The sequence below is a fragment of the Schistocerca americana genome, chromosome 11 (genome assembly GCF_021461395.2).
Source record: "Schistocerca americana isolate TAMUIC-IGC-003095 chromosome 11, iqSchAmer2.1, whole genome shotgun sequence".
Lineage (NCBI taxonomy): Eukaryota > Metazoa > Arthropoda > Insecta > Orthoptera > Acrididae > Schistocerca > Schistocerca americana.
The window spans coordinates 208,243,110-208,264,447 of record NC_060129.1 but is presented as its reverse complement, the minus strand read 5'-3'; the positions used below and the strand labels follow the sequence as shown (position 1 = coordinate 208,264,447).

Here is a 21,338-nt window from a genome sequence, read left to right as displayed (position 1 = left end):
ACTACCATCAAACACCACCTATCCACAGGACATGTCCAAAAGCACACACACACACACACACACACACACACACACACACGTATAATTTGGTAGGCACAGCTGGGCAATGAATCCACCTTCTTCAGTGCAAATGTACAAATACGTCTGACCTCCCGTGGGAATCTCTGAAGAGCGAATACGGAGGAGACTGACAGGGGCTACAGATAGGTAGCATTCGATGGGGGAGTGGCTCGGCTGTGTGGCGAGCCTAGATAGTCCGTGTAGTTGTGGTAACACTGTGCACTTGCCTAGTAAGCACGAGATTCCTGGTTTGAATCCCGGTCCAGTACACACTTTCACTCATCGCCACTGATTCCGCATAAAGTTCCAACACAGCTGACAGCAGTGATCCCTCCCCTTTCCTTTCTTCCCCCTCCACTTTCAATTTACATATAACTGTAGAACAGCTACAGATTCTGCACGATGTCCGACATGTCTGAAAGGACAGACACCGTACATTCACATAATGTGCGTGGACACTGAAGACGTAGTTCAGGTATTAAGTGCGGAATATCCCGCTGTGTGCACCCTCGGTTGACCTAGGTGCAAACATCGACAAGGGGCAATGGCGAATGTGTGTCTCCACCTTTTGTGGAGACCAACTTACGCTTCGGTGTCGTGTCTCGGCAGTGCCTCGGAAGCCACTGAGCAAAACGCACTGACAATAAGAATGTCAGTGGCAAAAAAACAGAAACATCATTATGAGAACTCATTTGGTAATGTGCAATTCTATATAAGAAGTACACGAATATACGTTGTAATCTGTTACAAGTTATGAAATAACAGAGCTCTGTTCACCCATCTTAACTGGAGCTGTAGATTAAAAAATATCAGGCATAAAATACAGAAGAGTTACCGCAAAGCCGTTTACGACATTTAGTGACTGACAGATCGGAGCTCTTTCGCCACCTGCCCCACTGCAGAAGGTGCATGAGTCACACGTCGGTCTAGTGGCACTGCACAGTAGGTCCACAGAAGTAGCTAACGTCAGGAAGAGTGTCCACAAATTGTTTATAAAATAGAGTTAGCAGACAGGCATTCGGGTGATAGGTCTTAAACGGAGTGGAATACATCAATTAAAAACTTTCCACCTGTAGAATGAGATTGACACAAAATGCAAAATGGCCAAGCAGGAATGGCTATTGGACAAACGCAGGGCTGTAGAAACACACACACACACACACACACACACAATTACAGATGCTGCCTACAGGAAAGGATGGAAAGCCTAGAAGTGCAAGGAATATACAGGCCTGTGTAAGGGAAACAAATCTGAGAACAATATTATAGATACAGAACATGAAGTAGATTAAGGTCATATGAGATACAATACTGTGAATTTGACAGTGCACTGAAAGTCTTAACGAGGTCCCCTGATGTAGATCACATCCCCTTCCCAGTTATTCCAACTGGTGTATACCCTTGCAGACTTCAGGAAGGTAATAATTCCAATTCCAAGGAAGACAGGTCCTAGCGTGTGTTAATATTGCCAAACCATCTGTATAGTAAATCATCACTGCAAAATATTGACACGATTTGTTTGCAGAAGAATGGGAAAACTGGTAGAAGCCAATGTGAGGGAAAATCAGTTTGGGTTCTAGAGAAATGTAGGAGCACTCAAGGCAATACTGACACTACGACTTATCCTAGAAGACAGGTAAAGGAAAGGCTAACCTGCATTTGTAGACTTAGACAAGGTTTTTGATAATGTTGAATGGAATACACTTTGACAGTTTGAAGGCAGCAGGCCTAAAGAAAAGGCAACAAAGAATATTTACAACTTGTGCAGAAACCAGACTGCAGTTCCAACAGTTGAAGGATGTGAAAGGGGAGCAGTGGTTGAGAAGGGAGTGAGACAGGGTTGTAGCCTGTGCATGATGTTATTCAGTCTACACACTTGCCAAGCTGGAAGGAAACTGACAAGAAATTTGGGAAGGGAATTAAAGTTCAGGAAGAAGAAATAAAAACTTTTAGATTTGTTGACAGCATTGTAACCGTGAAAGAGATGGCAGAGGACTTTAAAGAGCAGCTGAACAGCACAGATAGTGCCTCAACAGAGGTTAACCAGTGGAGATACACAAGCAAAGCACGGGCAATGGAATTTAGTCAAATAACGCCGTGCTGAAGGAATTAGATTAAGAAATGATACACTGGGACAAGAAGATTAGTTTTGAACACCAAATAAAATGCGTACTTGCAATAGCAAGAAAAGTTTTCCTGGAAAAAATAATTTTAAAATTAAATATAAATTCAAGTGTAAATTGACCGCTCTCTAATATCTCTGAGTGTACCTACTCCTCCCTTTGTAGTGCCACGAAACACTCTTTCCTCCTCATTCAGTTGATACCTCGTAATTAATTCCTCAGTCTAGGTATCTGTAAAAACTTCCCAAAATTTGAATTTATATTTGACATTCTTTTCAAAAAATCTTTTCTTGCTAATTTTAGTGCCATCTTCTAATATGGTTCCGTCACTACCACCTGGTTTCATTCAACTACATTCCATTCTTCATTTTGCTTTTTGTTGACAGTCATATTAATGCACGAACACAATAGGCCAACAAATGATAACTGACTGCTTCACTGCTCGATGTCTGCTCGGTTTGTGTATGGCTGGCAAATTGGAGGTGACGAAGCAGTTGACCTCGGTTATGGTTTGTACTGCCAGCAGTAACATTAAAAGCATTGGCAGAGGGTTGGCCTTGCGATCACTCTCCTACTGTGGATGCCAGTACAAATGTTAATTGGCACAGCAGTGATTTGCCATGTGTGTTATCCGATGTGTGGGAAAGTACTGGAGTATGGAATGCAATATGTAGACAGCATTAGAGCTCATAGAACTTTATAATGAACAGAAATGTTTAAGGAATGCTACAAACCATGGATTTGAAAACAAATTGAAAATAGAGACTTGAAGGGAAATAAGGAAGCTGTTACAAATTAATGTGCATGATGTGAAAAAGAAAATGAAATCTTTGTTGGTATCTTTTCGCTGTAAACATATGTAGGATATTCGTGTAAGCTTTAAATTATAGCTGAACAATCTTCAGGTAAAATCTTGCATACAGATTTATTTGATACCTATATTTCAGAGATGTGTACCTTAAGCTGGCATATGAACCCCCAGTAGCTAAATATCTCACAGCGAACATTAATCTCTCCTCTGCGGGTACTTCTCTCCTAAAAGAGGTGCAATCTGTATAAATTTTAGGGCATACACAATTCAAAATCTGTACCATTCATTTGGGAAAAAATTTATGAAAATAGCCCATATTCCAATTCAGCTTTAACATCAGAAAGTCTTGTCCCACCACATTGCTCCTCAATTTTTGAAAGTGAGGTCATCCACCAGTTTTATTTTTTCTTGTTTTTTGATGATCCGTTTCTTGCAGTAAAAGAAATGTCGTACATGCAACAACTGCTGAATCATCCTAATTCCTCAAAATATCAGCTGGTCAAATTGTAATTAAAACTCAACTTTATAGCAATAACAAAAAGGGAGCAATCTCACCAGGTTATTAGAGCCAATTGCGATTCCACACAGCCGAATCCCTCGGCTCCCACACCTCTATTTGGAGGTGACAAGGAGCCAAACACCGAAACATTGGTGACCAACATTCGGCCAAATCCACTGGCTGTCACTTGTCAACCTAGTCAGTACACACCTTTGAAATTTCTTTTCAAGGAACTATTCGTATTGTTCGACTGAGCTTTCAAGTCCTTTGCCACATGACAGAATCACAGTGTTACCAGCAAACCTCACATTTCAATGTACAGATTCACTAATGAGGGAGAAGCTACAACCCTACCTGACACTCTTCTTATTCATTGCATCTCTCACATCATTAAGACCTTTGCAGGTTGGGTTGTTTGGGGGAAGAGACCAAACAGCCAGGTCATCGGTCTCATCGGATTAGGGAAGGATGGGGAAGGAAGTCGGCTGTGCCCTTTCAAAGGAACCATCCCAGCACCGTTAAAACTGCCGTTGCGTTTCAGAGTAAGTGGTAGATTTGCATAACACACCAAGTGTATAACATACATGCTGCAGTTCTCATAAATCATTCACCTATCTCAGATTAATAGTGTTTAAAGCAATAAGGGTTATGCCTGGACTGCCTTCCCACGTTGAGACCACTGCTTACTGAGAGGGGCACACTGTCAGCAATGGGTCTCCTGCCAACATAATTCTGCTGCGGTATGAATAATTGGTGCATCACAACATGTGAGTGAAATGGCATGGCAACTGAAAAGTTTGGAGATGGTTTAATTATGTGGGACATACAATTCTAGATTGCACCCGGATTCACCATAAGATTCTGGCAATATATGGGCCAACTGCAATATCGCATCCAGAAGTAACGAAACTATATCAATTTGACAGAGGATGCACTGACATAGATGATGCTAAGCGTGAAGTACAGATCTTGCACCATGTGATTTCCACGTTTTTAACAAGCTGAAACTACATCTGGGAAGGAGGGAGATTTTCCAACTACAAGTACATTCACAAAGCAGTTCTCAAATGTGTGTGTTTGAAAGCAGGAATTTCTTCCATCGAGGAATGGAATGACTGGTGGAGTGTTCTAACTGTTGTTTACACGGACTTGGTGACTGTGTGCTGTATGTCATGTATCTGTGTCACTGAAATTGTGGAGTGCAGCGTTCAATGAGAGTTCTTTGGCTATCCACAGTAATTTGTACAGTATTTTTCAAAGTTCCTCATACAAAACGGAGGGGTACGGACAGTTTCCACTATTAATACTCATTATGCAATTGCCAGCCACTTGTCTCCTACCACTCCTCCTCCAATACATCTTCCCCTATCAGTTGTCACAAGTTGCTTCCCATTTGCTAGCAATATTTTTTTATATCTCCTCTGTTAGCAGATTACGTAGTAAACGACTACCAGTAGTCCTATTACTGTGTCTGCAACTCTATGCTTTCTCTATACAGTGAGTAGCAATCTGTTCAAATGGTTCTGAGCACTATGGGACCTAACATCTGTGGTCATCAGTCCCCAAGAACTTAGAACTACTTAAACCTAACTAACCTAAGGACATCACACACATCCATGCCCGAGGCAGGATTCGAACCTGCGACCGTAGCAGTCGCGCGTTTCCAGACTGCGCGCCTAGAACCGCTAGACCACCGTGGCCGGCTAGCAATCTGTCCTTTCCATATTATTGTTAGGCTGGAAAATGATAGTTTTACTGTAAGTCGGTGAACCCAACATATTTGAATATAAAAAGGCCACGCAAAAGTTACAGGTAGAGCCCCCTCGTATTTTTCGTAATTTATATACGATATACTTAAATACGTGTCTTCAAACTTGTAGTGTTGGCCATTATCTGATAGAAATTTTTTGAATATATTTTGTAGTTTTAGTTTTATAACAAAAAACATGTTAGATATAATATGAACTTAGACATTACCCTAGGCTGAAAGTCAATCTATCACCACAACCTCTCTTTCACATTCATCGGTTTCACCACCTTTGGTGACATCATCTACCAACCAGACCTAGCTCTCAGGCTATGCTATTGATCATTCTGTCACTTTATCCTAGATTTCGGTGGTGGTGTCCACCATCACCCTCTAACCACAGACAGAGTTGACAGACTGGTCCATATATAAAACACGCCATTAAAATGACATAGCATATGACTGGTTCAGAATTTTTAATTTGAGTATGCATCAATCATAGGCAATATTTGCTATGAATTGAACACATTCACTGTGGCTGAAGCTTATAAGCATCAAGAAGAGGTAATATCCTAGTTGCTTGTTCTTAAGCCTGCAGCAAACACGTTAACACATTTGTCTTTATAAATAAAGCTACAAAGTAAATCCTGAAACGCTGCACTGCATAACAGGCGAAATTATTGGTGCATGTATCTTCAACTGTGAACAATGAAATTATGGATGATAGGGTGGGGTTGCACTAAGCCACTCTTACCAGCAAAAACCTGATTTGAAAAGGCTACAATAGGAACCTTACTTCACTGTGCAAGCTTGGTCCTGATCTGTAATGAAAGGGCTCTGAAGATTTGCAAATGTCACTGTTAACAGCATGGAGTCAAAGGATTTATTAAGTCATTATGTAGTTCCCAAGTTTCAGCATACCTAATGGTATATTTTTACAGTTTTACAATTACACCTAATAACTTTTCAAAACAAACAAAAGTAGTAGACAGTAAAAAGAACGATTATTTACACATCAGAAACTGAAATCCAGCATTTTCTTCTTAGCACAATAAACTGGTAGGCTACATATAAAACATGTCTTTCATGTAAAAGGATGGAAAATTAACTTTAATAACGATAACATGGCGCTATGCACACCTTGTATTTCAAATGACAAAATGCTAAGAAGAATTATGTATTTTAAGATGTCGCACGGACTGTCGTGGTTTCAACTACTCCAGCAATTGTTTACTCTTCACCTTCTAGCCATCAGTAACACGATGTAATTACATACAAGGACAAGAAAAAATAATGAAAGGGTGCACTGAATCAATAATATTTAAAAGTTAAGCAGTGTTACTTCGAGAGTGAGTCAGCATACAAACAATCTTTCAGAGTTCCCTAATTTGTACTTTTTCTGAAAACTATTACTTACTCCTGTCATATGTTCAGCGTTCATCCAGTCCTCATCCATCGGACCTGCACGAATACTTTCCACGGGATATTTCATAGTTCCTACAGATGCCATTATTTTGCAGCACGAAAGCTCTTCCTTCGAGTCTTATCACGTTTCTTCAACTCACTCAGACAACAGACAGTCTACCGAAAGGACGCTGTTCAAAGATTTGCCATACGATTAACATACAATTTTCCTGTGTGGCACAGTAAAAAAAAAAAAATACATAAGATCAAAATCGGAAGGGTGTAATTCAGTGGTCTACTATATTAACCAAATCTTGATTATGACGCCTTTAATAATTTCGCTTTCGCGAATACGATATCTTAACTTAGTAGGGAAGGTTAACTTAACCTCTTTGGTTGCGCATATCTGTCGATGCCTCGATGGCGTTTCGATGGATATTCTTTGCACTTACCTTGTGTCAAATCGATGGGGAGGAATGCACCTTTACACCAAGTGAGGTTAAGGTAGACAGTGGTTTGTTATGATGCGTGAAGCAGGAGGAGATAGCTTTCTACATACCGAAGAATGTTCCCAAAAGGTAGCCACATAGCTTACTCATTTACATTACAGCGGTTTGGCCGTAAAAATTGTATTGATGGCTTATGGTGTTCAGCAAAAAATTACACGTATTCGACGATTCTTTGCATCATTTATCTAGTACCAGGCAATACACAAAGACCATTCCAATAGCAATGTCCGAAACACTGCTTAATAAATATTGTTACACCAATACGTCCAGATGCAAAACATGAGTGGTAGATAGATTGTCCGGTAAACAAAATATAATGCAGGTCATTTAAAGCTAATTCACTGTCATTAAACTTTGAGAAGACGCACTATATGCAGTTCGTAACCTGTAAGAGATTTCCTTCCAGCATAACATATGAAGACATGCAGATCGAAGAGGTTGACAGTGTTAAATTTCTGGGATTGCAATTCGGTAATACATTCAGTTGGGAAGAGCATACCACAAAATTGCTTAAGCGCCTAAATGTCTGTATTTGCCGTGAGAATGTTGTCAGATGTAGGAGGTATAAATATAAAAAAAAACTTGACTACTTTCATTCTACTATGTCATATGGATCGTATTCTGGTGCAACTCGTCAAACCGAGTAAAAGTTTATAGAGTACAAAAGCGTGTGATAAGAATCATTTGTGGTGTAAGTTCAAGAACATCTTGTAGAAACCTGTTCACGGAACTTTGTATTTTAACCACTGTTTTTCAGTATATTTATTCCTTAATGAAATTTGTTGCAAGTAATACATCTCTATTTCCAACCAATAGGTCAATACATAGTATCAATATTAGGAATAAGAACAATCTACATAAAGACCTAAAATCACTTACCTTGGTACAAAAAGGGGTCCAATATTCAGGAACACACATTTTCAGTAAAATGCCAACAACCATTAAAAACTTGGTTTCAGGTAAAGCACGGTTTAAACAGAGTTTGAAAGTCTTTTTGATAGGCAAGTCCTTCTATGCCATTGATGAATATCTTAACAGAAACTGTTAAGCCAGCTTAAGTAAAAAGATGTTAGATTTCAGTTTTGACAACACTTGGTCACAACAGTCAAGCTTAGGTATTTTGTGTATGATAAATTTATTAATAGTGCATAAGTTTCATTCTGACAGTGTGTTAATTCTGTAAATACTAGCTGTTCCAGTTTACTGCATTATATTAACTTATTTCAACTATCTCCTGACAAATGATCAGGGTAGTAGGTAATTATTATATTCAAATGTTTTATGTTATACTTTCTGACATGTTCCACACCCACGAGAATCATCTCATTTTTTGGGTCTATGGAACGAAAATGGTATCTAATCTAATCTAACTCTGTTGATATGTTGAGTAAATATGTTATTCTATGTGCAAGGGTATGGAAGACCAGATTACGGGTAAACATTGCGGTTTTTGTGTCAGAAAGGTAGTGTGTTTCTCAAATTGTTTAAAATGCTAGAAACAACCCGAACACTAATTTAGTTGTAACTCTTCAGGCTTTCCCGGCGATCTAATGACATCTTGGGTTGTCGGGTGTTCTGCCGGATATCAGCGTCGTACTTGCACGATATTTCGGTCACGTAGCTCGAGACCTTCATCAGGTGCGACCTGAGACTGCTCCTCGAGTGGACCTGGTCCAGTATTTATGCCTATGGCCTTCCCCCTCCACCAACGGCTGCAGGCGCTTCCTCTGTGGTCCGCGCCCATTCCCTGCGACCTGCTGGAGCGTTGCTCCTCCGTTTTCCGTCCGCTGCGGTTCTAGGCGTTCCCTCTGCGGTCCGCGCCCACCAAACCCGCTCCTGGGCGTTTCATCTACGGTCTGGGGTACCAGGTGTTCCCCCTGTGGTCCGCGCCCGCTCTCCACGACCTGTTGGAGCGTTGCCGCTCCGTTTTTCGTCCGCTGCGGCTCTGGATGTTCCCTCTGCGGTCCGCGCCCACCAGTCCCAGTTCTGGGTGTTCCATCTTCGGTCTGGTGCTCCTGGCAGTCCGTCAGGGGCTCGTTTACCCTCTCCATGTCTCTGGTTCTTCTGTTTGTGTAGTGTTGCAGCTGGCCCCGTTGCTCCTTTAACAATTCCAGAGCCGGATCCCAGGCTCTGCTTAGCTGGTACCCTGTGTCACGATTCACAAGATCGTCAGCCATTTTAATCTCAATCGATTCTCTTATTACGCTGTCCCAAAATCTGGGTGTTTGTGCTAGAATCTTGGTATCCTCATACTTCATGGTATGATCTAGTTCTAGACAGTGTTCAGCAATGGCTGACTTAGTCACCTGTCTTAATCTAGTGTGCCTCTGATGTTCTTTGCACCTGATCTCCACAGTTCTTGTCGTCTGGCCAATGTAGGACATGCCACATTGACAAGGTATATTGTAAATCCCTGGTTTTCGTAACCCCAGGTCGTCTTTGACACTCCCCAGCAGTCCCCCGATCTTGTTGGATGGACAGAAAACACACTTGATATTGTGTTTACGCAGGATCCTACTGATTCTGGCAGAAATAGAGCCAGCATAGGGCAGATATGCCACCTTCTTTGCTTCATCTTGGTCTTCTTCAGGAACCTGTGGTATAGTGGCTGGTCGGAGTGCCCTCTCAATTTGTCTGTCCGTGTATCCATTCTTGGAGAAAACTGTTTTGAGACGTTCTATCTCTGTGGGTAGATTCTCTTGGTCTGATAGGGCACGTGCTCTGTGGACCAAAGTCTTCAGAACCCCATTCTTCTGTGCAGGGTGGTGACAACTGCTGGCCTGCAGATATAAATCAGTGTGTGTTGGTTTTCGGTACACACTGTGGCCAATTGATCCATCTGCTTTCCTCTGGACTAGTACATCCAGAAATGGCAGCTGGCCATTCTTCTCCAGTTCCATGGTGAACTTGATATTAGGGTGGCATGAGTTAAGATGTTCAAGAAACTCATTGAGCCTGTCCATCCCATGTGGCCAAATCACGAAGGTGTCATCCACATACCTAAAGAAGCATGTGGGTTTGAATGTGGCTGTCTCCAATGCCCTCTCCTCAAAACTCTCCATAAACATGTTGGCAACCACAGGGGACAGTGGGCTGCCCATAGCTACACCTTCAGTTTGCTCGTAATACTGGTTTCTGTACAGGAAATACGTGGATGTCAGTGTATGACTGAACAGGTCCAACAGAGCACCATCAAATTTCTCTGCAATCAGTTCTAGTGAGTCCTTCAGTGGGACCCTGGTGAACAGCGATACCACATCAAAACTAACCATGATGTCCGAATCTGTGATGTGCAGTTGCTTGAGGCGTTGCAGGAAATCTCCTGAGTTGCGGATGTGGTGAATACATTTCCCCACATATGGAGCCAGGAGACCTTTCAAGTACTTGGCTGTTGTGTACGTAGGTGCCCCAATATTACTGACAATAGGACGTAGGGGCACGCCCTCCTTGTGTATTTTAGATCGCCGGGAAAGCCTGAAGAGTTACATCAAAAGTCTCTACGGGGAGGAGATGTATCAGAATATGAAGAAGCTGGACAAGCTACGGCAGAAGAAAGGGAAGATGCTGAGTTCTCTCAGTTTTTTGCTGAGGTGTCGAGATGGAGAAGTGGTACCAGTATTTGCCAGAATTAAACATCACATCAACTCCAGAGCGGCGAACAAGATAAAACGCAGAGCTAGCATGGCACCGGTGAGAGAGAGGATTCGAGATATGCGCCACAGGTTAGATGTTGTGGCCAGGGAGCTGTTACACATTCATCTGTACATGGCAGCCTCCTTAACAAGAGAAGATTGGGATTGGGTAGACCGTGCCTCCTGGTCTTTAGCTGAGTGTGCTAGAAGGAATGCCTCTTCTTGCCAATCTGCAAAGTTTGACCGCATGAGCAAGAAAGCACAGCAGATGGAAGAGACACGCACGGTGACGAATCTGAGTGGCATACAGTTTGATGATACAACCTTAAAGGTACTCAGCAAGGGTCTCAACTTTGCTACAACCCCTAGAAACGTACCCATTTCAGGTTTCGTCAGTGCAGTAGAGCAAGTTGCATCCACACTTCCACCTAATGTGGCAGAGGAAGTCCGCCGAGAGACCTGCAGGGCCCTCACCAAGGCCAGGCCGCCGAAATCGAACATCACAACCGAGGAGAGGCTTGCACTCAAGAAACTACGGGAAGACAACAGCATTGTGGTACTGCCAGCAGACAAAGGGAACTCCACTGTCATCTTGCAGCGGGTGGATTATGATGAGAAAGTACGCCAACTTCTGGAGGACCCTGCATACAGAATTCTGGAGTGTGACCCCACGGACAAGGTGGCCAAGAAGACTAGTGCTCTCTTGAAGGAAACAGGGATGCCTGATAAGATCATCAGACAACTACGGGAAAAAGCGCCAGTGCCACCTAGACTGTATGGTCTGCCTAAAATACACAAGGAGGGCGTGCCCCTACGTCCTATTGTCAGTAATATTGGGGCACCTACGTACACAACAGCCAAGTACTTGAAAGGTCTCCTGGCTCCATATGTGGGGAAATGTATTCACCACATCCGCAACTCAGGAGATTTCCTGCAACGCCTCAAGCAACTGCACATCACAGATTCGGACATCATGGTTAGTTTTGATGTGGTATCGCTGTTCACCAGGGTCCCACTGAAGGACTCACTAGAACTGATTGCAGAGAAATTTGATGGTGCTCTGTTGGACCTGTTCAGTCATACACTGACATCCACGTATTTCCTGTACAGAAACCAGTATTACGAGCAAACTGAAGGTGTAGCTATGGGCAGCCCACTGTCCCCTGTGGTTGCCAACATGTTTATGGAGAGTTTTGAGGAGAGGGCATTGGAGACAGCCACATTCAAACCCACATGCTTCTTTAGGTATGTGGATGACACCTTCGTGATTTGGCCACATGGGATGGACAGGCTCAATGAGTTTCTTGAACATCTTAACTCATGCCACCCTAATATCAAGTTCACCATGGAACTGGAGAAGAATGGCCAGCTGCCATTTCTGGATGTACTAGTCCAGAGGAAAGCAGATGGATCAATTGGCCACAGTGTGTACCGAAAACCAACACACACTGATTTATATCTGCAGGCCAGCAGTTGTCACCACCCTGCACAGAAGAATGGGGTTCTGAAGACTTTGGTCCACAGAGCACGTGCCCTATCAGACCAAGAGAATCTACCCACAGAGATAGAACGTCTCAAAACAGTTTTCTCCAAGAATGGATACACGGACAGACAAATTGAGAGGGCACTCCGACCAGCCACTATACCACAGGTTCCTGAAGAAGACCAAGATGAAGCAAAGAAGGTGGCATATCTGCCCTATGCTGGCTCTATTTCTGCCAGAATCAGTAGGATCCTGCGTAAACACAATATCAAGTGTGTTTTCTGTCCATCCAACAAGATCGGGGGACTGCTGGGGAGTGTCAAAGACGACCTGGGGTTACGAAAACCAGGGATTTACAATATACCTTGTCAATGTGGCATGTCCTACATTGGCCAGACGACAAGAACTGTGGAGATCAGGTGCAAAGAACATCAGAGGCACACTAGATTAAGACAGGTGACTAAGTCAGCCATTGCTGAACACTGTCTAGAACTAGATCATACCATGAAGTATGAGGATACCAAGATTCTAGCACAAACACCCAGATTTTGGGACAGCGTAATAAGAGAATCGATTGAGATTAAAATGGCTGACGATCTTGTGAATCGTGACACAGGGTACCAGCTAAGCAGAGCCTGGGATCCGGCTCTGGAATTGTTAAAGGAGCAACGGGGCCAGCTGCAACACTACACAAACAGAAGAACCAGAGACATGGAGAGGGTAAACGAGCCCCTGACGGACTGCCAGGAGCACCAGACCGAAGATGGAACACCCAGAACTGGGACTGGTGGGCGCGGACCGCAGAGGGAACATCCAGAGCCGCAGCGGACGAAAAACGGAGCGGCAACGCTCCAACAGGTCGTGGAGAGCGGGCGCGGACCACAGGGGGAACACCTGGTACCCCAGACCGTAGATGAAACGCCCAGGAGCGGGTTTGGTGGGCGCGGACCGCAGAGGGAACGCCTAGAACCGCAGCGGACGGAAAACGGAGGAGCAACGCTCCAGCAGGTCGCAGGGAATGGGCGCGGACCACAGAGGAAGCGCCTGCAGCCGTTGGTGGAGGGGGAAGGCCATAGGCATAAATACTGGACCAGGTCCACTCGAGGAGCAGTCTCAGGTCGCACCTGATGAAGGTCTCGAGCTACGTGACCGAAATATCGTGCAAGTACGACGCTGATATCCGGCAGAACACCCGACAACCCAAGATGTCACTAATTTAGTTATCTTTCTACTATTTAATGTAATTGTATACTGGACGTGAAATACCATACCGTATATAAATGTCTACAAATGTCAGAATATTTTTCTTACATGAAAAGAAACATGGCCTGGATTCAACAAGAATGTGACAGCGAATGATTAAACATCTGTCATAGTTCATATACAAAATAAGTAATTTACATTTCAGTCACTCCTCTTTTCCAGTAATTTTTTTCTTAGAGAAGATAAATGATAGCCCATGCCATTGTGTATCTGCTGCTTTTATGTTCTCTTTTATGCACAGTTATTCGCATTACTAAACCGACAGATCGAAGGTGTCTTCAGATTTTTGGTGTTGCATTGTACTGAGTAATAAAACGTGGAGGTTAGAAAGTCTACATCACTACCAAGTGATATTTGAAAGTGGTGTAGATTGTGGCACATTGTTTTAAATGTTCAGATTTGTAAAATTCAAAAATTACATGACTACACAATCAGTAAGCTAAAACTGAAATTGGGTAACTTGTGCAGAAAACATTTTGTAACAGTTTGTAGGGCCATGAAGTGGAAAGATCATGCAGGATGAGTTGCAGGGCTAGGAAGTGGCAGACTTTGGTCTAGGAAAATGCAATTAGTCTGCAAAGGAAATTGCTTACAAAACACTGGTAACTTACCCAGGAATACTGCTGCAGTGGGTGAGACTTGTACCTACAAGGGCTAACAGGGCGTATTAAAGCCAGCTTAAATGGATAAAAGTGCAAAAACCTTACAAACTTCAGAGAACCATACTAAATGAGGACTCTGTGAATATAATACAGCTTCTTATTTATGACATCTGCAGGTGTTCGGAAGACAACAGAGACTAATTACAGCATGTCTAGACCTATTAAAGTGCTCACTTTGGAAGTGCACCACACACAAAGGGAATCTATTAAATCCAAATATCTGCCACAGTGGGGTGTAGCCTACTGTGTGTAGAGCATATATGTAGTTCCAGAACATATTCACATTTACAGCATCTGTGTTTGATTACGCAACTATGATCAAAAGTTAATTTCACAATTTAGGAGAGTGTATTGATGCAGCGAACTGGTGGCACTCATGAAGGCATGAGCTGTTTTACCTCTTTTGGAAGGACGTAGGAAGTGATTGTTCCAGTACACTACTAGTTACATGTTCCTTATATTATTTTCAAGATTTCCAACAGAGTGATGTGGTTTGAGTCAGTGTACATGCTAGACCATGCTCTCACTTGATCCTGATGCTTCACCCCAGAGCCAGACATTGTTAACATTCAGATATTGCAGCACCTTTCTCTTGTGGGCAAGCGCTTTCTGCTTCAGACGTTCAACGGCATCTGGGCAGAGGGCACATTCCCAGACATTGACGTGAAGCCACTGTCATACGCATACCTGAGCCCGGTATGGACAAACATCTTTCTTCTAGCTAGTGCCCCATTTCTCTCACCACCTGTGTTTTCAAGGTGATGGGACATATGATTCGTGCCCGGCTGGTATGTTGTCTCAAGTCACGCAATTTACTTTCCACCGCACAGTGGGATTTAGTGTGTGCTGTTCTGCAGTTGACTGTTTTGTCACTTTGTCCACTTGTGTCATGAATGGTTTTCTGTGGAAATCCCAGACTGTCGCCACGTTTTTCAATTTAGAGAAAGCCTACGGGACCTGCTGGCGGACTGGTATTTTCTGTACACTCTAAATGTGGGGCTTCTGTGGCCGCCTGTGCCTTTTCCTTTAGGAATGTTTAAAAGACTGAGTTTTCAAGGTACTTGTCGGACACCTTAAACCAGAAAACCGTGTTCCTCAGGGTTGTGTCTCAAGTGTCGTTCTCTTTGCTACTGCCGTGAATCCTATAATGGCCAGTCTTCCACTGGGCATCTCTGGCTCCCTTTTCTTTTACAATTTTGCCATCTGTTGCAGTTTCTACGGACCTGTCTCACTGAGTGGCACCTTCAGCGATGTCTGTCGTCTTTACTCGTGGAGCATAGACCAAGGCTTCTGTTTTTCTTCTGACAAAACTGTTTGTATGAATTTCTGGTGGCACAATTTGTTTCTTCCACCGTCTTTACATGTTGGGCCTGTTACTGTTCTGTTTGTAGAAACAGCGAAATTCCTGGGTCTCGTGCTCGATGGGAAACTTCCTCGGTCCTCTCACTTTTCTTACCTGGCAGCCCTCTGTACAGTCCCTTGACGTCCTACGTATCCTCAATGGTACTTCCTGGGGAGCAGATGAAACTGCCCTCCTCCGTTTGTACCGATCCCTCGTCCGTTTGAAACTCGACTGTGGGTGTTTCGTTTACGCATCTGCACGTCCGTCCTCCTTACGCCGTCTCTATATTATCCTCTGTCGTGGCATCCGTTCGGCCACTGGCGCCTCTTACACTAGCTCGATCGAGGGTCCGTATGCAGAAGTTGCCAAACTACCGCTGTCCTAGAGCCGTGACTTTCTCCTCAGCAGATATGCGTGCAGTCTGTCACGCGTGGCCACCCGTCCTGCGCCTTTCCCTTCGATGACTTTGGTTGTCTGTATGCGGCGCATTCCTCTTCTGTTCCTCCTGGAGTTCACTTTCGGATCTTGCCCCGGCAGCTTAACTTCGTGCTACCTGCAACTTTCTCAGTGGGTACGGGCCCTTCACCACCTCGGCTTCGTGCGGTGGCCCGTGTTCACCTCGGCCTTCATTCCGTTCTTAAGGTTACTGCACCAACTGTACTGTATCACCCTCAGTTCACGACCTTCTCCCAGAACTTCACGACAGTGCCTCTGTGTAAACTGGTGCCTCTCGGAATGACCGTGGTGTCGGGTGTGACTTTGTCCTTGGCAGCTACATTCTTTGGTATCCGCTTCCGGAACACTGTTGAGTATTTACAGCAGAGCTCTTCACCCTGTATCGGCCACAGAGTACATCCTTTGACACAGGCTTTTCTCTCTCGGCGCCCTTCAAAGCCACGGTGTGACGTGCACTGTCGATCACACGGTGCAACGGGTCCTGGAAAGCTATCACTTGTTCACTCTTGATAGTCACCGTGGTGCTTATGGGATCTCGGCTACATCGGTCTGACAGGAAACGAGCCGCCGACACTGCTGCCGAGGTTGCAATTCTCGTACCTCAGCCTGCTGGTTTTCACATTCCCTCCGATGATCTCTGTGTTGCCGTCTGTTAGCAGGTGGTGTCACTTTGGTATCACCACTGGTCCTCCCTTTATGCAAACAAGCTCTGGGTTACTAAGCATCTCCCAGCAGCTCGGACGACTTCCTCTTCACCCTTCTCGCCGTGAGGAGATTGTTTTAACAAGGTTGTATATCACCTAATGTCTTTTTAGCCATCGCCATTCCTTAAGTTGCCCTCGCCCACCACTTTGTACTCATTGCACTCGTCCTTTGATGGTCTGCCATTTCCTGACGGAATGCGATTTTTTTTAACCAGTTATTTGTTTGCCGTCTGATTATCGGCCATTTTAACGGACACACACATTGTCTGCCAACCCCGTTTTACTTTTTATCTGTCGTAGCAATATGGTGAATGCTATTTAATTTTTAGTTAATAACCACTTTTTTTCTGTGGCATATTTTATAGGCCTTTCTCCAAGTCCCTGTTTTTAGCTCTATTCTCTTCCATCGATTGGGGTTAACATGTAGTTGTTTTTAACTCTTCTTTGTGTTATACGGTTGTGATGTAGGCGTGTATGACGCTAGTTGTTTTTGCGCCCTAAACTAAAACAAACAGTTTACATGCTGCGTGCAGATTTGTTTGTGAGCATTGCTACAGCTTTCCAGGTGGAATGTGGGCTTAAATTTAGTAACAACGAGCATATTTATATTGACTGCCAGTCACTTTGTTAGTGATACTCTTAAGTTTGACCTTTTATAACTAAACAGTTGTTAAAAAAAAATCTGTGGGGCAGATGATACCCAGAAGAAATCGTGGGTTAATCAAAGTTCACAATACTGCATTGGCAACTGTGAACAAAACTGTAGCCTTTTGACCTCACACACACACACACACACACACACACACACACACACACACACACACACACTTTCACAAGCACATCATTGTCATAGGACAAACCCGACATGTGGCATGGTAGGCCCATTGTCCCAGTTGACCTGAAATTATTTAAGGCTAGATATTTGAAATGTACCTGGTTATCCATAATATCTTTTGGACAATGATCTTTTGTGGATGTATACTGAATGCCTTCTTGTGCATATCTTTGGGTATCTTTCTCTTCAAATTGGGAAAAATTTCATTTGTAGGCACACATATTTTGATGAAGCAGTTGAAGAGGTTTCTTCTAGACACTTGTGGGTTTATCTGTTTCTCATAAATTCCATCATAAAGAGATTTTATGTTACTGTCAGTACCTTCTTTTACACAATTTATACTCTTTCTTATTAAGTTACCAATAAGTGGAAATATGCAGATACACAAGAGATTTGATTTTCCAGAGCTGACATTGGAGAACTTAACTGCTCAGGTCACTCAGTAACATAGTTCTTCCAGTCCAAGTTTTCATCAGCACGTATACCCAGAGATTTAGAACCTGCTACCCTTTGTGCTGATTGCTGTGGGAGTGCAACATTAATTATTGTCATTACTCTGTTTGATGTACAGAGGTGAATAAACAGTGATTTCTAAGAACTAATGGGGGTTCAGTTTCCAGTGAGACACTTAGTGATTCTTTGCTCTTCCCATCCAGGCGACCATCTCTGCTCTGTACACTATGTGGCAGGTTTTCAATGTGTATTGGGAGTAGATGTGGGTGGAACCAGAGGTGTATGCTTTAAAACTGCCTTTTTGATCCATCCCCCGTCACAGAATTTAGGCATTTGAAATTTTGAGTTGTTTGTGAGTGTCCACTTTGACTTTATCTGTTAATATCGTGTATGTCGGTTTAAAGTAGCGCACCATTGTGCCCGTACCATCTGCAAATTGCTGTTATCTGTTCTAGTTCAAAGAAAGTCAGTAACAAATATTAAGCAGAGAATCAGTTCTACTGCAGAAAGTCTGCAGACAACCCCTGTCCCCCCTCAAGATTCTCTCATCCACACATTGTTTCCTGTCAGTTGCGTCAGAGAGAAGTCCCTTATGGGATGTGGAATGGCTACAGTTGTGTGTTAGCATACAGAAACTACCAGCTTCTGTAAACTATACTGACATCAAATTCTGACCAGTATTATTACACCCACCCTGCAAACTACAAAACAAATTAGTAGCATTAGGGGTTACCTGTAGACCCCTGATTCCTTAAAGAATCAAAGTGGAATGTGTAAGACAGCTTCAAAGTTCTGATTACTTTACAAAAGAGTTGATGCATTTTATAGTAGACATTAAACATGCAAGTGAGAAAAAGTTTTTGTCTGAAGTTGCTAAGTGCTGTTAATATCAGACAGTGGATGAGTACAGTCTGAGTAACTTGTCCTCTCTCGAGAGGAAAAGCTAGTTTTTCACAAATACCAATGTGCGAGTCGTATCTCCTGAACTGTGTGTCGTACAGTGATACAGTTGTGCAGGCGTAGTGTATGGTATTTGTGGATGCTTTCTGCAAAATTTGTTGCAAAAAGTTATTAGTAAAGAAGTAATACATTAATCTTCTCTTCTTTCATCATTTCCCGAAACGGATGTCGGTGAGAAAAAATTTCTTAAACATTTGAAATTATGGGTAAAGTTTGTCCCTGTCAAGTACCGGACGAATCCGGGCTGGGTATTTGCACACTGTGAATTCCACTACATCAGAGCGTAACACATTTTCTAACAGTAATACGTGAGTCAGTGTGTTTAATTGTAATATGTACCTCACTGTGTTAAACCTTCCACCTCTTAATGAGTCAATTATGACAGCATTTTGAAACTGTAAATTCATATAATTATGAGGTACTGAAAATAAAACAAAGGGTAACATGCAGCTGAGCTAGTGTGCCACAAACTGGCCCAGCTTCTTACTGGTATCTGTGTGTGAGAACCCCTCGGCCCCTGCGACATGTACCATTAATGCCTCGATTGAATTTTCTGACACTGTATTTCTGTAGGATAAATGCTCATTTCACGTTGACATGCCCCAGAACATTCTGAACTTAAGAAAAATTGTATATTCTCCCAAAAATTAATGTGCATCTGGATTTGACAGTGTTTCCGATGGAGTACGAAAGATACGTTCCCGTATAATTGCCCCTGTCGTACCTGAAATATGTAATGCGTCACTAACTAGGCAGTTTTCCAGAGAAACTGAAATATGCTGTCATCACACCCCTCTTTAAGAAAGATATCAGTGAGTACCGACCTGTTTCACTGCTTGACATTTCCTAAAATTCTTGAGGAGCAGATATATTCTAGAATAGTATCACACCTGAGTGTATTATCTTCAGTAAATCACAGCTTGGGTTTCAGAAGAGTCGGAAGCCATTTACATGTGCAGTCACAAAATTCTAAAAGTACAAAATAACAAAATAGTGCATTCAGTACTTTGTGTGACCTACCCGAGGCATTAGACAGTGTGAAACACAATATTCTCCTAGATAAATAGTTTTTATGGTGTTGACCAAAGCTCAATCTTAGGACCACAATTGTTTCTCATATATGTAAAAGATCTTCTGTCTAGTATATGACGAGCAGAACTAGTTCCTTTTGCAGATGGCACCAGAGTTTCTCAGTCCGGGCATGTACACAGTGACAAAAGAAATGGTGAACGATGTTCTCAGAAGTATCAACTCATTTTGTGCAAATCGTCTCGCCCTCAATTTTAAAAAGACATGACATATTCATTTCTGCACCTCTTGGATACTACACCACTTGATAACTAACAAATGATGAGAAAATAATAAGTAGGGTTGTTGTTGTTGTTGTTGTGGTTGTTGTTGTCGTCTTCAGTCCAGAGGCTGATTTGATGCAGCTCTCCAAGCTACTCTATCCTGTGCAAGCTTCTTCATCTCCCAGTACCTACTGCAACCTACATCCTTCTGAATCTGCTTAGTTTATTCATCTCTTGGTCTCCCTCTACGATTTTTACCCCCCACACTGCCCTCCAATACTAAATTGGTGATCCCTCTATGTTTCAGAACATGTCCTACCAACTGATCCCTTCTTCTCGTCAAGTTGTGCCACAAATCCCTCTTCTCCCCAATTCTATTCAATACCTCCTCATTAGTTATGTGATCTTCCCATCTAATCTTCAGCATTCTTCTGTAGCACCACATTTCGAAAGCTTCTATTCTCTTGTCCAAACTAGTTATCGTCCATGTTTCACTTACATACGTGGCTACACTCCATACAAATACTTTCAGAAACGACTTCCTGACACTTAAATCTGTACTCGATGTTAACAAATTTCACTTCTGGAGAAACGCTTTCCTTGCCATTGCCAGTCTACATTTTGTATCCTCTCTACTTCGACCATCATCAGTTATTTTGCTCTCCAAATAGCAAAAAAATGGTTCAAATGGCTCTGAGCACTATGGGACTTGACTTAGTAATCAGTATGCAGTAGAGATAGAAAGATTGCGGAACAGGAGGGGAAAATTGCTGCCCTTCAGGCTGAGTTAGATGAGGCTAGGCGGGAACTGGGCAGGTTAAGGGGGGAGAAGGGTAAACAGGGGTGGGAAGTGGCAACAGATTTAAGGAACAGGCTGAGAAATTCTTCTGACAGCTTTGTTATTAATGTACAAAATAGGTTTGAGCTGTTGCCTCAGTCAGAAACCGATGAGCCTCTCACAGAAGTAGATGTAGACCAGGCTCAACAAGCTTTCAGCAGCAAATTGAATAAGGATGTAGGGAAGTCTTCAAAGAGAAGGACAGTCTTGTTGCTAGGTAGTTCGCATGCTAGGGGTGTGGGCCAACTTCTGGAGGATGAATTAG

General features: G+C 43.0%; 2 protein-coding genes across 2 annotated transcripts in view; one reads left to right on the top strand and one right to left on the bottom strand.

The window, feature by feature from the left end:
* Window positions 1–6,845, bottom strand: part of LOC124553812 (proteasome subunit beta type-6) — a 52,541-nt gene extending 45,696 nt beyond the window's left edge. Inside the window, exon 1 of the mRNA XM_047127796.1 lies at window positions 6,658–6,845. Coding sequence (XP_046983752.1) covers window positions 6,658–6,750 — 93 coding nt within the window. The 5' untranslated portion in view covers window positions 6,751–6,845. The remainder of the gene's footprint in view (window positions 1–6,657) is intronic.
* Window positions 6,846–7,101: 256 nt separating this feature from the next.
* Window positions 7,102–21,338, top strand: part of LOC124553569 (zinc finger protein 771-like) — a 177,541-nt gene continuing 163,304 nt past the window's right edge. Inside the window, exon 1 of the mRNA XM_047127414.1 lies at window positions 7,102–7,222. Within this exon, the coding sequence (XP_046983370.1) occupies window positions 7,166–7,222 (57 nt within the window). The 5' untranslated portion in view covers window positions 7,102–7,165. The remainder of the gene's footprint in view (window positions 7,223–21,338) is intronic.